This window comes from Nyctibius grandis, chromosome 5 (assembly GCF_013368605.1).
Source record: "Nyctibius grandis isolate bNycGra1 chromosome 5, bNycGra1.pri, whole genome shotgun sequence".
Classification (NCBI taxonomy): Eukaryota; Metazoa; Chordata; class Aves; order Nyctibiiformes; family Nyctibiidae; genus Nyctibius; species Nyctibius grandis.
Window position 1 is genome coordinate 3,190,349 of NC_090662.1, and position 12,650 is coordinate 3,202,998.

At 41.8% G+C, this 12,650-nt stretch overlaps 1 protein-coding gene across 2 annotated transcripts in view; it reads left to right on the forward strand.

The window, feature by feature from the left end:
• Positions 1-11,382, forward strand: part of CHCHD3 (coiled-coil-helix-coiled-coil-helix domain containing 3) — a 191,531-nt gene extending 180,149 nt beyond the window's left edge. The window contains exons 7-8 of one of the 2 annotated variants that reach the window (XM_068401584.1): positions 5,296-5,431; positions 10,678-11,382. In XM_068401584.1, the coding sequence (XP_068257685.1) occupies positions 5,296-5,431; positions 10,678-10,704 (163 nt within the window). In that variant the 3' untranslated portion in view covers positions 10,705-11,382. The remainder of the gene's footprint in view (positions 1-5,295; positions 5,432-10,677) is intronic. The other variant, XM_068401586.1, reaches the window with a different exon arrangement.
• The last annotated feature ends 1,268 nt before the right edge of the window (positions 11,383-12,650 follow it).

Sequence of the window (12,650 nt, forward strand, 5' to 3'; positions counted from 1 at the left end):
GAAATTCTTCCTAATGTCTAACCTGAACCTCCCCTGGCGAAGCTTGAGGTATTCTCAGCTAGGCTTACGTTTTGCTCTTGCTGCCTCTTCATGCAATATATCTCAAACATGGCCTTTCCCGTCCATCTGCTCAGCTAAAGCCATCATTACTCAGGCTACCAGTTGCTGTAACATTTATTTGTTTTTTTTTTTCCCCCTCCTGGCCATCAGAAGTGAAATCTTGCCCTGACAATGTCTGTCGAAGGCAGGGCTGCAGATAGTTTCCTACCACGGATTCACATCTCCTTTCATGTTGCCACTGGCTCCCCCATCAACGTTATCCCGTGCAAGTCACACGTCTTAGCTTTTGAAACCCTGTATGTCCCATTTTTGCTTCCCTGCTGTTGCCAATTCCCTATTTCCTTTCTCTCTGAACCACTCATGACACCACCTTCTATCCCTCACTCATCCACTTTTCAAACAAGCACCAAGTTTCGCCATTTCTCAGAAGGAATTTCTGCCTAGACATAGACAAGTTTAATTGATTACCTTCCCACAAATCTCTCTAAAAACCCCCTCGGTTGCTCATAAAGCACTCGAAAACAATTAGGCTGTTGCTATACTTAGCGGCTGCCTGTCACGAGAGTGCAGATCACCTCAGTTTCCTTTTCTTGTGGATGTGCTGAGCTGCTCGTTGGAGGGAAAGGCAAGGTTTTACGCTTAAGAGAAGCAGGTTGTGCTGTATTGTGCTGCTTGGCCTTGGACCCAGAGGATCATCTCTGGTCTGTTTTATTTAGTAATACAGAGGTAGCCTTAGATGCCAAGGGTTACATAAATAAAACCAGATGCTTTTAATAGATGTCAGCATTTTAATGAGGAATAAAATTAAGCCCTGGATACTTCTGGCCATCTAATGGCACTATTTTTTTTTATTGCATGCTGTTTTTTTGTTGCTATTTTTTTTTCCCCATATTTTATGACAATTGCCTGAAGTCCTGATCTGGTGGGATTATGCCAGATACCTGCACAGCTGGAAACTCATCAGCGATTCAGATTCCTTCAGTCAGAATGTCAGTTTTATCACAAAACTTGTAAAGCTTACCGTGGTGATTTCAAATTTCCTCTTTAGTAGACATTTTGTTTGAATGCCATGAAGGGGCTCCTTTCTCGGTGCCCCCAGGAGTACAATAAGCTATGCTCTTTGAGAGAGGCTAGATGAGTACAAAGTTACCTTCATTAAATTTTCTCTTCATGCTTTAGCATAGAATATTTCTTTTAAAAACGTCTCTCATTTTCTTTTGTGTCTTCATCCTATTACCTTTATGAGATTGCAGTGCATCAGCTTGATGGAAAAGGTGGGTGCGCGGCTCCCTCGGAGGTTTATTCCAGCACATAGAAATATTCTGCTAGCGTGTGAGGTGCTTGAGGAGCAGCTGGGAAAGTGAAAGCAGATCAGGTAATTGTAAACTTAATAAAAACACGGCGTTTCTAGCGTGCCATGTGGCGCACGGTGCAGATCAGACTGCTGTTCTTATTGACTTTTGCTAAGAAAGGCATTTTAGATTTCATGTGTGTTGATTCCATAAAGTAGTTATTGAGTTGCACCGAACGGAGAAGATCTGTCAGGGTTCCCTGGCAGTCCTGGTTCACTACTACGTTGTGTATTTTGCCATCAGTTTAGTTGTGAAATTGCCAAGTGATTAAAAAAAATTAATAATGTGACACTTTCCCTGCCACGTGTCCCAGAATACAGATCTCTCTGAGGACATGGGGTAGTTCAGGGAAGGGACCTCCTGCTTGAAGCAGGGTCAGCTCTGGGACCAGACCAGATTGCTTTATCCATTCAGGTATTTAAAACCTCCACTTTTTAACTACAGATTCCACATAATTACTGGTTTTGCACTAAAACCTTTACCTTTACTACCTTTTCTTACAAGCTTTTTCTTCAGTCAAACCACAGAGACCCTTAAATGTTTCCGTTAAATAACCCCTAATTATAGGAACATTAGAGAAGTTCTCTTTTAGGGAGATATTTCATTTCCCTTTTGAGGAGTTTCCTTGCTGTTGGCTGTTTCTGACCATCCATCTGAGAGTCCTGTCGTCCATCACCAAATGGAAATCAATCGCAAACCCTTCCTTGGGGTTACCATAATGGACATTGCAACCTGCTTTCCTGAACGGGAGATCCTGCAGCACGTGGTTTATGGCCATCTAATGTTAGGCAGTAATCTCATTTAGCGTTTTCCCAAAAGTGCAAATAGCGCATTAGGGTAACGTAACAAGCACAGCAGATCAATATGGAGACGGTGCTTTCCTTCAACAGATTAATCCAAGAAAATGGACTTTGTTGACTTGAAGAAAGCGGCCCCGTTCGCATTGACCTGCATCAGGTCTGCAGTGCCTGGAAGGACAGGTGCAATGGGCTGAGAGCACGTTTTGAAAAATCACCAGTGAAAAGTCATAGTATGAAAACAAGTAACTGTGGGGTAGAGACAATGTGTCTTAAAGGGCTCTGATATGGTTGCCCACGTAAAGAGTCCATTGAAGCATTCAAATAAGGAATAATACGTGGACTTTGAATGGTCACTAATGGCATGGCTCAGGGAAAAAAGCAATCAAAAAGGCTCCTTGATGTGGGTTAGAGTACCCCTGTTGAAATGGCTTTAAATACATCTACAGAATTTATGTAGCAAGTGTACAGCAGCCCATTTCCTTCACTCTTCACCTTTATGTGAGACATACTCTATGAAGTCACTTTAAAATCACTTGTGAATAAAGGCACAGCTATGTTTACTGTGTGTATTTTTTGTTAACTCGTGGTCTATTGTATTGGTTTATCAATCCAGACCAGGGTTTCAGGCATTTAAAATGAGCTTTGGTTTAGTTGGACCAGAATCATAACCGCTGTGAGTCTTACGTGTACAAAGAGCATACATGGTGCTTCCTCTCGTACTCCATCCCAATACAGACCTTGCCATAATCAGTCGGTGTGCAGCAGTTTATGGCCATACCTTTTCACACCTAACACGCTTTTGAAGTGCTTGCTGATATCAGCAGAGGGGGGATTAAGGGTAAATCCTCATCCGTAAGAGTACAGAAGTTTGAACTTCCAGATCATAAAGTGTGTAAACACCTGGGACTGCATTTAAATTCTGTTTTAGGCATTTCACAGATGTACGGTAATGAATGAAAAGAGTGAGAGGGATGTTTTGTATAGGTATATACTGTAAAATCAAGGCGACTTAACATTCCTTTTTTTTGGTGCTACATCTTGAGTGATTGCCAAGAAGCCAGTTCCCCTACGGAACGGCATTGTGCTTCGCTTTTCACTTGCTTACTGTAGTAAAACAGAATTGTAGAATCACAGGATTGTTTTGGTTGGAAAGGACCTTTAAGATCATCAAGTCCAACCATTAACCCAGCACTGCCAAGGCCACCACTAACCCATGTCCCTCAGCACCACATCTACACGGCTTTTAAATCCCTCCAGGGATGAGGACTCCACCACTGCCCTGGGCAGCCTGTTCCAGTGCTTGGCAACCCTTTCTGTGAAGAAATTGTTCCTGATCTCCAACCTAAACCTCCCCTGGCACAACTTGAGGCTGTTTCCTCTCATCTTATCGCTTGTTACTTGGCCAAGCAGCAAAATAAGAAGGAGCAGAATATTCATCTGAGGATACTGTGGCTTATGAGTCTTGGCTTTTTTATGACCTTATTGAACTAAAAATAGGGTGGACTGGAACGGATGTTAGAGCAGCCACTGTCAGGCTTTCCTGGCAGGGGAAATGGGAAGATGTCTTCAGTGTACAATTCACACACATAAAGCAAATGGTTGTTTTCAAGGCTTATGAACTGTAAACGGTTTTTTAAATTTTCATCTGTTTTCTTCTACCATTGAAATATTTTATCTGTGGTGTGAAAGAGGTTTAACTGTGATTTGACTGTCTCTTATAGAAATGAGTACCTTAAAAAGTATTTATAAAGTAAATGTCCAGTTAGCTTAAAATATCAATGGCTATTTCACAGAATCACAGAATCAATCAGGTTGGAAGAGACCTCTGGGATCATTGAGTCCAACCATTGTCCTGACACCACCATGTCAACTAGACAGGGTGTCCAGTCTTTTCTTAAACACCTCCAGAGATGGTGACCCCACCACCTCCCTGGGCAGCACCTTCCAATGGCTAATGACCCTTGCTGAGAAGAAATGCTTCCTAATGTCCAATCTGAACCTCCCCTGGCGAAGCTTGAGGCTGTGTCCTCTTGTCCTATTGCTAGTTGCCTGGGAGAAGAGGCCGACTCCCACTTCACTACAACCTCCCTTCAGGTAGTTGTAGACTGCAATAAGGTCACCTCTGAGCCTCCTCTTCTCCAGGCTGAACACCCCCAGCTCCCTCAGCCGTTCCTCATAGGTCATGCCCTCCAGACCCTTCACCAGCATTTCGTCTCTGAAACACTTCGCCAACCCCCTTAACATTTGAAATAGGAAAGTATTGTATTCCCGTTTTAATTCTGTGGCGCTATCAGCGTGGATAACATTTTATAAATTAACATGAATGACAAGATTCTTGTCCAAAGGAGGTTGGATTTTACAGGACAGACTAAAGAAGCTTCCCTTCCTTTGGCTTCTGTTGAAGGCAAAAAGTGTATTGCATCAGCCAAAAAGATGGCATGGGGAATGAATTCGTACAGTAAGAAAATAGACAAAATTCCTAAATAACTTGCACATCTGGCATCAGGATTAGAATTGAGGTGATGGGAAGGAGGATGCGCCAAAAATAGAGGCTATCATCAGATCAGCAAAAGTATCTTGTGTAATTTGCTGATGGTAGCAGGGTTTTATATTCCCGTGGTCAGCCCAAGGGGTGATTTCACTTTTGTGCAGGAGCAATATTTAATAAGTAGCAAGATTATATGGTCATAGGGCTATACAGCAATGAAGCTTTCCTGTGGTTCTCCGTTTTTCTAATGTAGGTGAGATCAGACGTGCTTTGTCATTGCTGGGATCTTCAGTTAAAGATGTGTGCTCGTACGAAGTTGGATGTTAATTTTCTCTGCCAGCTGGAACCTGAGTACTGGATCAGGAGGACATTTATGGTCCTAATAGCCAAGCTTCTGCAGCTCACATTGATGTTTGCGTCTGATGTTACCCACTTTATAACCCAACAAGAAACAGCCTTTCTTTATATCTTTAAAGTGTTTTCCTTCACTTCTACTATTTAGTTTACTTCTTTTTTTTAAAAAAAAAATAAGAGTTTCATCTTTCCTGAAATATTTTTTAGAAGGAAACTAAAAAGTTCTCTTCTCTTTCCCCAGGCGATACGAGTCTCATCCAATCTGCGCTGATCTGCAGGATAAAATTCTACAATGTTATCGGCAACACGCTCAGGAGACCCTCAGCTGCTCTGCCCTGGCCAGCCAGTACCTGCGTTGTGTCAATCATGCCAAACAGGTGAGTTTAGGAATATTGCCACTGAAATAATCATAGAATCACAGAATCGTTTTGGTTGGAAAGGAACTTTAAGATCACCAGGTCCAACCATTAATCCAGCACTGTGAAGTCCACCACTAAACCATGTCCCTCAGCACCACATCTACACGGCTTTTAAATCCCTCCAGGGATGGGGACTCCACCACTGCCCTGGGCAGCCTGTTCCAATGCTTGACAACCCTTTTGGTGGAGAAATTGTCCCTGATCTCCAATCTAAACCTCCCCTGGCACAACTTGAGGCCATTTCCTCTCATCCTATCACTTGTTACTTGGGAGAAGAGACCGACCCCCACTTCACTACACCCTCCTTTCAGGCAGTTGTAGGCAGCGATAAGGTCTCCCCTCAGCCTCCTTTTCTCCAGGCTAAACACCCCCAGGTCCCTTGGCCGCGCCTCATCACACTTGTGCTCCAGACCCTTCACCACCTTCGTTGCCCTTCTCTGGGCTCGCTCCAGCACCTCAAGGTCTTTCTTGTAGTGAGGGGCCCAAAACTTCACCCAGGATTCGAGGTGCGGCCTCACTAGTGCCGAGTCCAGGGGGTCAATCCCTGCCCTAGACCTGCTGGCCACACTAGTGCTGATACAATAGCTTATGATATTAAACATTTTTATCATCCATGAAAACTTCAAAGCAGATTAATGTGATGAAAAATATGTCAGTGAGATCACCCTGTCCCTTTCAGAATCACCTCCTTTGATATATCCTTTGTCACTGTGTCCTCCTGCCCACTTGTTAATGCACCACGATCCTGAGCTCCTTCATTTCCTTAAAAACTCTGCAGCCTACCAGACCTCCCTGCTCATGAAAATTTTTCCTGATGCCCTAGGCTGAGGCTTTCTTTCATAAAGCTACTGACACTTCATTAATTTTGGAAAGATGATTGACCCATGCTCAGACACCCAGGCATGAGAAGTGCAACCAGCTTCGTCCAAGTACCTTCCTTGGGCACAGGAGCTGCTATGGCTCCAGCTAGAAGATTTTGCTCATCACCTTCTTCCCTAAGCTGTACAGTTCCCCGTGACCTTTTGAACTGGATTTTTTTTTCTTTAAATTGAATTGCAAATTTTTTCATTAATGACAAACAATAAGTTTTCCTTTAGTGTGATTTTTGTATTCCAAAATCCAGTGTGGAGTTCCTGGACCATGGGTGGGTTTGAGACATTTTAGAAAAAAGGCCAGTGAATAATATTACATTGTTATGTCGTGGACTAGATTTTCACTGTGGTTTGCATGATCAGGAACACTAATTTACTGTATTTATAATTTTGTGTTATTTTTAAAGTAACTAAAAAATTTAAATTAATTACTTATACATGTTTAAGCTACATGTTTAAGTCTAGTGGAAGGTGTCCCTGCCCATGGCAGGGGGGTTGGAACTAGATGAACTTTAAGGTCTCTTCCAACCCAAACCATTCTGTGATTCTATAATTAAAGTTTGTATCTGATAGAAATTTCTTCAGAAGACTATGATGAGGATGAATTAATTCATGTTCAGAAGGTGCAGGAAAAGGAAATTGCATAAATATGAGAATTAGGTTTTTGAACCCTTTTAAGCACCTTTTTTTTGTTGAAGATCTTCAGCCAAGCCTGTCAAGTAGTTAAAAGTGTTTCCTAAATGTTTCTTATTCTCTTTCACACATGCTTCAAGATGAGAATTCAGAGAGGTTTCTCTCTTACGAAAACAGAGAAAGAGAAGCCTTTTTTGATGGAAATATTGCAAGGAGGAACAATTGTTTTCATAATGAACATCAGTCCTCTACAGCTTATCCTCCGTGTGTTGCAGCTGTAATTGTAATTATTTTTACTCGCTGATTACCCAGAAGTCCAGACAAACAGTTACTTTGAAATAATTGCTAAATGCTGTTATAAACTACTGTAAAATTACCTACCATGTGTGCTTGGTTGGGAGAGAGAGGAGTGGGATAAATAGCAGATTCAGGAATGAAAAAGTTAACTGACACTGTCTACAAGAAACAAACAAAGAAGAAAATTTGCTAGAGGGAATAGACCAAGATATTGAAAACCAAATAAGTTAACTAATCCGATTTCCTGGCGGTGAGTCTGGGCACTTGTGCTCAGGCTGAGCACACTCTGTGCTTTTCATAAATTGAATTTATTGACTCCTCTTTCTTTCCTATCTTGCTTATAATTATCTCACCCTCTCTTCTGTCTGCTCCTTATTTCTCATCCTGTCTGTAATCTCATGTCTCTATCTGTCCTTTTCTCCCCTTGTTAGAAAGGCCCAGAGAGCTGTTAATTTAGAGGAGTTTGACACATTGTTGTATCTTCACTTTAAATCTTTTCCCAAAGTCATGAGAAGCTAGTGAGATAAATTAAACTCTATTATTAATGTTTGCATTTTATTATAATAGTAATGGAGAGAAAAACCTACTTAATGGAGCCATTAAGGGGAAGATATTAGGATTGTCTGTGGCATGTATTTGTGCTCCCACTGCTGAAATAACTCCAGCCAGACCAGTCGCTGCACAATACAGACCATCCAGTGGCATTTTTAGCCCTTACCCTCATCTGCTGTCCACTGATATGGAGAAGGTGGCTGTTAAAATAACCTTTTTTTTTCATTTTTCTTTTATTTTCCATTCCCCTGGGCTACAGGGAGTCCTGATTCCTATACAGAAACACAACTAGACTATAGCTTAATGAAGTCTGTGCCATAGTTTCTTATCAGACCATTGAATTTCAGAGGGATGCGAGGCTCTGCAGGCAGGTGAGATTTGGAAGTACTTCAAAGCATGATGCCAACAGCTGCTGGTGTCTGACAGCCTGGCTACAAAATGTTATCCTTCAGCCTCCTCAGCCTTGTGGTAACCATTATTTTAATTTGTAGGACAGAGTGGTCCTTAATCATGCATCCTAGTCAGAATAAAACCATTATTTTGGCCTCATCCTCCAATATTTTTACTAGATACCATCTTTCAATCTAATAGAAAAATATGTAAAATTAGAGTAGCTGGAAACACTGAACTGAAAAGCAATAAAAAGGCATTGTCTTTTCTTGCCACCGTTTAACCATTGAAGGAAGGTTATTATGGAAGAGTCAGACCAGGCTCCCTTCACACCTACACTGGTGTAATGAGAAAAACTCCAGGAAAAACAAATTTAAATACATGAAGTAAATTTGTAGGTGATGTTAAATGGCAAGAGTCAGTAAAGAACATTTAAAAAACAACCCCAAAATGTAGGCAAAACCAAAGCAAGCCCTGGAACACTCCCATTTATCTGAAGACAAAATTTTGTGGGCAGAAATATGCATGGGATGAACAAATACCTGTGATTTCTTTCCTTAGGACACTAAATAAAAGAAAAGTAACGCAATTTTTCTTAGATCTTTTGGGAATTTCCTGCGTTAACTTATGCAGTGTTAAATTTATGTAAAGTTAATATTCAGCCCAGCGATGGCTTCAAGCAAGTTTCTGTAATGCCACTGCAAAAAGAGTCTTCCAGGTAAAGTAGCCTTCATTAGTTTTACAGAAATCTCCATGGGGATGCTGTCAAACTGAGACTGGAGCTTTTGTTCACTAATAAAACTTTCCCTTATTTTTGCTTGTGATAGCACCTAGGGAGCATAAAACCGACTCCTTTTATTCTGTCAGCGTGTACTTCTCTACCATGGATTCTGGAGAACAGTTGTGATCACAAGGACATTTTACCATCTTTTCATGTGCACACTGTCCTGCTCCTCGGTACACCTCTTAATCCTTAGAGATTACTGGGTTATTTTTAGAAATACTGTGAGAATTTGGTTGAAGACATCCATGACAACAGGTTTTTCATTCCCTTTATTTTTAATTTTCCTGAGCCCTGACTTCTGTGACTCCAGACTTGCCAGACAGTGTGCCCTCTCTGGCCACATACTGCTGCTCAAATACTTCAATCAGGTGTTTGTAGGTCTCCTGTAAGACTTAAAGGTCATTTGGGCTTGCTCTTGGCATAAGCCCTAAAAAATATTAAATTCTACATTTCTTACATGGAGACTCATAATTACTGTCTTCCCGATTTTGTGGGGTTTGTAGGCAAGAACAGTAGATTGCCGTGGTCAACGTCGTAGTCCTCCAGTGAACATAGATGGCCTCCAGTATGCTTTTACTGCCTGGCCTGGCAGTATCCTATTAGATCCCACTTTCTGTTCTCCTTACTGATCTAGACGAGTAGTATCCATACATGTGCTTGTTTCTGCAGACCCTTTATTTCTAGATCATGGCAGTAGGAAGCTCTTAGTAGAGCCCTACATATTGTCTTTGAAAGTCTGGATTTTCATGGTAGAGGCCAGGACCTCTCTGAAGAGTCACGACCTTGATGGCAGAGCTCTGTGGTGTGGCAGGAAGAATAACTCTTGGACTACTTGACAGATCTATACTTTTAGCTCTTGGTGGCCTGACTGTGCACAGGAGGTGATTAATGAAGCACAAGGTCAGTGCAACATGTTCAGACTATCGACATTTTGATTATGACTCAGAACACAGGAAGGAGGTAGGTAGGGGAGATACTTAGTGTTGTATGACTTCAGGATGTATTTCCTCAAGTATGTAATTGCTGGGAGCGGGATTTTACCCCTTTTTCCAAGGGCATGTAGTGATAGGACAAGGGGGAATGGTTTTAAACTGAAAGAGGGGAGATTCAGATTAGATATTAGGAAGAAATTCCTTCCTGTGAGGGTGGTGAGACACTGGCCCAGGTTGCCCAGAGAAACTGTGGCTGCCCCCTCCCTGGCAGTGTTGAAGGCCAGGTTGGATGGGGCTTGGAGCAACCTGGTCTAGTGGAAGGTGTCCCTGCCCATGGCAGGGGGGTTGGAACTAAATGATCTTTAAGGTCCCTTCCATCCCAAACCATTCTATGATTGTGTGATGTATCTTATTGTAAGGTCAGATGTTTTAATTTCCTTAGTAGCCATAGCACTAGAGCCATGATAGCATTAGAATGGATGAAAAGGAACCGTTACTGCAACTCTTCAGGCCTCCAAATGGCTGGCTTGTTGCATCCTCAAATAGCTTCATTCTGCTTCTGTGACTTGTCTCTGTGATGATGTGTATGTTGACAGTGTTTCTTCTTCTATATTTTTATTTTAAAAATTGCAAACCCTAGGAAGGAATTGTAGCCAAACTTCAGGGAGTCTCTGGAATAACTCTGAGTTACTGAAATATGTGTTTCTCCCTCTCTCTTCCCCTCCCCCCTGACCGTTTCCTTAGCAGAGCATGCTTGGGAGAGGAGGATAAAGGCATTGTCCAAATCAAGCACAAGACCATCAACTCTAATTTCAGCAGAAGAGCATTTTTTCCCAAGAATGATATGACAGCCCATTTACAGGGCAGACCAATAAAGAGAAGAACTGGAAGAGCCATTTCAAGAGCAGCAGCCATCACGGCTCAATCAATGTGACCATTTGAAAAGCCAAGACCTGTATCTTATTACATCAGAAATCACACATCCGAAGATACTGTTCAGTCTTAGTAAAATCCACTTATTGGTGATTGAAGGAAGGAAAAGAAAAGAACCTTTCACTGACCTTAGAAAGGGGAAATATCCTTCAAATGCTGCTATTTCATTGTAGAGTCTCCTGAAAAACTTCTCACTGTCAAAGTATGTAACACTTGGTGTGCCGGGATGCGGCAGTACTTTGTGGGCAAGTCAGCTGCTGCTCTTCATGGTACAGCCCGTGTTCGTTGCTTGTATTGAAGTTCCTTACGATGTATAATGACGTAAATTGTGCTTTAACTTATTTCACAAATCATGTAACTTAATGAAGTCTCTCTCCAGGCCTTCTGCTGGAATGATGTTAATGATCCAACACTTAAGATGTAACATGGCCTTTATTGACGTGAAATGGTTCTGTTGTGCTCCTCACTCCTATCAAGTACTGACGAACCAACAATAAATATATTTTATGCACAAGATTGATGTTTCAGTCTGTCTCTCTTTCCACTTCTCAGAGGCGGATGGTGTTCCCTCTGCTGTGTCAATCATTTTTTTCCAGCAGATGTAGCTGATGAAGCTTAAAGCATAGACTTCTATGCATAACCAACCTTGGTTTCAGAAACGGTACTGACATATAACAGTTTTCCATCACAGCAACCTAAAAGGATCCCACGTGACCGTGTGCTGTGATTCATGCACCACCAGTTTCCTTTCTTGGAAGGTGCTTGTGAATGAAAGGGCATACGGTGCCCAAAACTGCAAACCATCCCCGTGCAAGTACCCACTTTCATTTACTTGTTTTTGCTCAGATAACGACTGCCGCATTCATCTTACCGAGCAATCTTAGAAAAGAATTTTTTACACAATAATAAGTGTCAAATGAGCAACGTGTCTAGAGCCTTCTGCTGTTTATTTACCTGTTCTGTTTCTCTAATTGGCTACGTTTGAACAACATCCTACTGTACAACTGCGAGTGCACCTGCGGATCTCATTGATATTCAAAATATTGCTGGTGACTCTCCTGTTCTAATTATCAAGATGCTTTGTGAGTACTGTTTAATTAAGGATTTATTTTTTTTTTTAATGCTACAAAAAGAAGCTGAACTTTTTTCAAGGTGAAGCAACTAATATCAGTAGGAGAGGAAGATCCTGGAGTTCAACGTCAGGTGCCAGGTAAACTGCTTGAGAGAAATAATAGGGACATAAGCGACATGTTTACATGGTGACTTGCTGTAGTGTTTACAAATCAGCTAACTCACAAATTCTCCTTTATAATGTTCTCTTTTGTAACAGAGAGCCAAGAAGTTGGCAGATCCAGCCTTGCCGGAGTTAGAATTGGCAGCAAAATGCAGCACAGAGGAAAAGCAGACGTTTTTAAGGCCAGATGATTCTGTAAAATCAGGAGAAGAGCTATGTCGGGAAGGAAGGTCTCTCTTATTGCCAAATGTTTATTGGTTTCCCGTCCTGACAGCCTTGAGCAATGGCAGTCAGTCTTGATTGCTTTCTTCCAGCTGTGTTTCGGGCTTCATTTGTGATGTTGTGTTCTTTAAACATCTTCTGTATCATAAGTAGTGGCGTCTCTAGCATGTGTTGATTGAGCTTGGGGGATGCTGGTTGGGGCAAACAGGGTGTAGACTTTAAAACTGTCCACATTGTGGACAACTTTTGTCCTTAAAGTAGCAGTTCTGAACGTTTCTGGAGTGAGCTTCAGTTTGCCACCTCTTCTGCCTTTGCCACCCCTCCTGCA